At 46.8% G+C, this 4942-nt stretch overlaps 1 protein-coding gene across 1 annotated transcript in view; it reads right to left on the bottom strand.

Annotated features, from left to right (window-relative positions):
• LOC138370173 (putative golgin subfamily A member 6-like protein 3) overlaps positions 1–2235 on the bottom strand; it is a 21618-nt gene extending 19383 nt beyond the window's left edge. Inside the window, exons 1-2 of the mRNA XM_069334161.1 lie at positions 1985–2235; positions 789–871 (exon numbers count right to left, since the gene is read on the bottom strand). Of these exons, the coding sequence (XP_069190262.1) occupies positions 789–871; positions 1985–2235 (334 nt within the window). The remainder of the gene's footprint in view (positions 1–788; positions 872–1984) is intronic.
• Between the last annotated feature and the right edge of the window lie 2707 nt (positions 2236–4942).

The following is a 4942-nucleotide window of genomic DNA, read 5'->3' on the forward strand; positions in this document are numbered from 1 at the left end:
ATTATAATTCTATACCACCCTGTCCACAGCAGTGGTGCTTACTCTCTCTCTCTCTCTTTATCTCTTCTACTTTCTGGGAAGCCTCACTAGGACAAGGGCAAACACCAGCAAATTTATACACATTTACTTTGACAATGAACATGTACGACACATATACAAGAACAATAATATGACTCCAACACACTATACTATTATAGACAGTTTGCAATCCATCACCATCATGACTCTATCAGCTGCTTATACCAAGTGGTGTAAGTGGCGAGCCAACTCCTCGCTCGCCACTTATGCTTCCAACCTCACCAAGTGGGTTAAATCTTGTAATATGATACAGCACTATCAGTCCTAGAATATATATAAATAAATATACACAAGGAATCCAGCCTATGGCTGAAACACTACAGACACCAGTATAAACATTCCTCGATACCAACAATAGTCAGTCACTCACCTGCCACTGCGTCATGCACGCCAGTGACACTCACACACTCCATCAACTCCCTACAGGTAAACAATAAGAACCTCCTCTCTACACCTGGAGGCTCACCACCCTGAACGTCATCAGGCTCCTCCACAATTATCTACCAGGGTCCTCTACAGCTCTTCCAGGCCGCTGCATCATGAAGTTTTCCCTGAACAGCAATGATGCTTCACCACTGGTGTCACAGAAGCACCTGAAACTTCCCTTCACTGTTCTTCCTCACAGCTTGAGGTCCAACTCCTCACTGTGGGGACTGCTCTTCCACAGTGTACACTGTTCCTCCAACAGGCTTCAAGTTTCATCCACTAACTCTCTACTGCGCTCGAAGTTCCTTCAGCAACTTCTCCTCCGAACAAACTTGCAACCCGTCGATAAGCTAATAAAAATGTTTCCCTACAAACAAATAAGTAAAATATACTCATACAAGACAAATGTCTTCACCCGACATCTCTCTGCTTCCAACATGCTGTGAGGGGGACTCCCCTACGTTTGGGCTGGTCCATCCTCCTCCCAGCCGGGTTCCTCGCTCTAGAGGCAGCTGGCGGCTATCCCTCAGTTGCCCTCAGGAGCTCGGCGAGGAAGGATGTATCGCTCGTCCCTCCAGCTGGCTTCCTCATCTTTATTCCCTTATTTAGGCTTTCTGCCTTAACAAAATATGCCTAATATATCAATAAACATTCGCTACGGTTGCTGGGCACATGACCAACTACAAGACAACCACTGTCAACTGATTTAAAATGGCTTACCACAGAATTTGGTCCGCTCGCAGCGCTCACTGGCTGAGCGGTCGCCACCGGGGAGGTCTAAGCTGCCCACAAAACTGCTTTAAAGACTGCTTCACACTCTCCCCTGCAGTCCACGACTTGAGCTGACACTTCCACATACTTATTCCACAGTCAAAACGTCTACCCACTTCCTTCCTTTTGAAGGTATCTCAAACAGGGGTTCTTCTTCACCAGGGGCTCAAATGAAGCACGCTCACCCATCACGATTTCTTCAGCTCAAGTAAGGTCAAAGGCCCCCCCTAAAGTGAGCCTCACACCTCCAGCAAATTCTCTACGTCTCATGTCCAGTCATTTATTTATATTCTTATTTACTGTTCATACTTTTAAACTATTTATCAAACTTAATCGAGTGTTTATTATACATTTCCGGGTTTATATCTCTGTAACCTCTTAGTTAGGTCAGGTCTGACAGAATAACTCTCAGGGGTAAACTCATTTCTCAGCTACCTGGGATCCCTCTCCTTATTTTGAGAGTTATTCCAGTGGCAAGGCTCGGGATAACGCATCCGCCACCACACTGTCTCGTTCTCCAACCGATTGGTTCAACCAGTTGATCTGTTTACATACTCCCTCCAGGAGTCTGTAAATAATCCGTTGCTCCTTGCAACATCTGGCTCACAACTCGCTAGAAACGTGGTCTTCTCTTGAACGATCTGGCTTTCACACCTTGGCTAGGCTGTCCCCCTTGGACACCTGCACTCCATCAGTCCACTCTACTTACTGTTTTCCTCCGCTGTTTCTTCTTCTCCTTGCACTCCTCACGTCCAGAGACAGACATCTGTGATCTGTACCTCTTCTGTCGTCCTCGTGCTTCGGTTCATCACGCTTCAGTCTCACATCAACCTTATTCACTCTGTCGTCTTCACGCTTCCATCTAATGTCATCATACTTCCGTCTCCTGTCATCGTACTTCACTTTCTCGTCCTCACCGACGATCCCTTCTTTCGTCTCCTCATTTATTCGAGACTTCATCCTCTTCGACTTCCCTCGAATCCTCGGCTTTCTTCTACTCCTCCATGCTTACAGCATCGTCATCCTCTTCTCACACCTCTCACCTCTACACAACTCCATTTCTTCTCCTTCAACTCTTCTTCGTTCTCTCAAGGTTTCCTCGAGCACTGTATTACACTTAACAGTACTCGTCCACTCTACCTTTCCCAGAGTGCTCGTAAGCATCCCTTTACGCATACTATCTCTTCTCATTTCTTCTTCTCGGCTATCAATCTTCTTCACTATGTTTTCTCCACGCTACCCGTGAAACATGTCAACTCTTGACATCTCAAACAACTTAACTCCATTATCCCTATGCTTCTGTGCTCGTGGACAACTTGACGTTTTATTCTCATCCTCAGTCTGTCCACATCCTTCTTCACTTCTACTCAGCACAGTTGCATCCACCTTCCAATTCTTAATTTCAGCGGGCTGGGCTCTACTCAGGTCCACTCTCTTCACATTATTCTTCTTCGGTCGGGTCACCTTCGCTTTTGACCTCACCGAGGCTCCATTTTCCTGAGCCGGACCTTTCTCAAACAGTCACGCTATCTCCACGTCGACATCTTCTATCGGCGGAGCAGACACTGTCACATCCTCACCAGTGTCTTCCTCGTCGGCCACTTCTGCCTTCGTCACTACCGAGACAGGGTGCTCAATGGCTTGGCGGTCTCCTGACTCATCTCCTCGGATGTCAGTCAGGTTCACACTCTCAGGTGTCCCACCTGTGCCGTGGCCTTCCAGGCACTCCTTTGGCACAGTCTCCGCTATAATCTTTGGCAACACCTCTGTCCCGCACAAGTCATTCCCCAGGATCACTTGGACTCCTGGAACAGGTATGTCGGGGAACACTCCCAACATCACCTCCGCCGACCCATAGTCCAACTTTAGCTGGACAGCACATACGGACATGTCACTCTCAGACAACAACCCATATACCTTCATCTTCCTCCTGCCAGCTAACAGTCGATCATTCCCAATCAGGCTTCTTGTAATCAAGCTCTGATTAGCTCCGGTCTCTTAAGATACCAACTACTACTTCAGGGTTGGCCTCCTATTCTGATCCAACCTTAACTCATGAACGGCCTATACCACTCATTCAACAACTTCACTTTCTGTGGTTTGTTCTGGGATACATCAATATATTCATCCCGAGGGTCACACATGGTCAGGGTCACAACTCTCTTGCCCTGCCTACAGTCTCGCATCATGTGACCCAATCTGTTACACTTGTAACACCTCATTTTGGAGAAGTCACTCCTATACGTTCTCGAGTGGCTCTGACTCTGCCGACTCGTATTGGAACTTCTTGGACTAGGCACACTACTTGTACTCTGTGGGGCTTTACTGGACTCTTGACTTCTCGGCACATTTTTATTTTCCTGCTTAAGTTCTTCATCCTCACTTTCAGATGAAGTGTGCGACTTACTCTTCTGAGTTTCAGGATGCTTGCAATTTCTCGCCCATCTATCAAAAGTTTTCACAGCTCAGTCTCCTCTGGGTCTGCCATAATTCCTTCCTCCCCAGACTCCACTGGGTCTGTCATTACTACGTCGTGCCTCATTTGTCACTTTGTTCTCTCTTAAGGTCCTCTATGCTTCAGTAATCTTATCCGCCCTATCTGCGGCATCTCTTACAGCCTTTTCTCCTGCCTCTTGGATCTTGAACTTTGTCTCGGGGTGCATCATCTCCAAAAACTTTTCCATGACCATTAATTGCTTTAGGTCAGCGTAAGATCCAACTCCGGCAGCCTCAATCCATCTCTGGAATCGACTTTCCAGATCCCTTGCTGTCTCAGCAAGCGTGCATGCTCCATCCTTCACCATCTCTCCGAAGCGTTTCCTGTAAGCGTCTGGGGTTAGCTGAAATGAGCGCAGTATGCTGCTCTTTACTGTGGCATAATCCTGGCATTCCTCTAATGTCAGTTGAGTGTATGCCTCTCTGGCAGCACCAGTTGAGCCCATTCCTCCTGTGGCCACTCCTTGATATTAGCTACTTTTTTTAAATACTCGAAGAAGCTCTCTGCCTCCTCGGGCACAAACAGGGGAATGTCCTTTTCCCTAACCCCTATTATCTGATAGGGGTTAGGGAAAAGGTGGAGAAAGAAAAGGAGAGAACAAAACAAATGCAGATGGAAGCATATAGAACATTGACTGAGCAAAGGATTGAACATGGGTTGCCACAGAGCACCACCCATGTATCACACCCTATTATGGGTGTGATACATGGGTGGTGCTCTGTGGCAACCCATGTTCAATCCTTTGCTCAGTCAATGTTCTATATGCTTCCATCTGCATTTGTTTTGTTCTCTCCTTTTCTTTCTCCACCTCTAATCTGGTTTTCTCTTTTTCTACCTCTAGTTTAGTTTTCTCTTTTTCTTTCTCTTGTTCCAACTCCAGTTCTCTTACTTTGGTTTTCTCTTTTTCTACCTCCAGTCCGGTTTTCTCCTTTTCTTTCTCTTGTTCATTTTTCATCTGAAGTTCTAACTTCAACCTTTCCAGTTGGAACTGTCTTTCCTCACGCTGCATCAGGAGCTCTAGCTATAATCTTTCAAAGCTCCTATTCCGGCTACTCCTGCTACCGCGGCTACTCTTGCTGCTCCTACTCGATCCCTGGGATTGTACTTTATCCTGCCCATCATCCTCCTTTCCACTTTCAGCTCCTTTTTGGGCTCCTTGTTCTGCCGCTT

The sequence above is a fragment of the Procambarus clarkii genome, chromosome 31 (assembly GCF_040958095.1).
Source record: "Procambarus clarkii isolate CNS0578487 chromosome 31, FALCON_Pclarkii_2.0, whole genome shotgun sequence".
Lineage (NCBI taxonomy): Eukaryota > Metazoa > Arthropoda > Malacostraca > Decapoda > Cambaridae > Procambarus > Procambarus clarkii.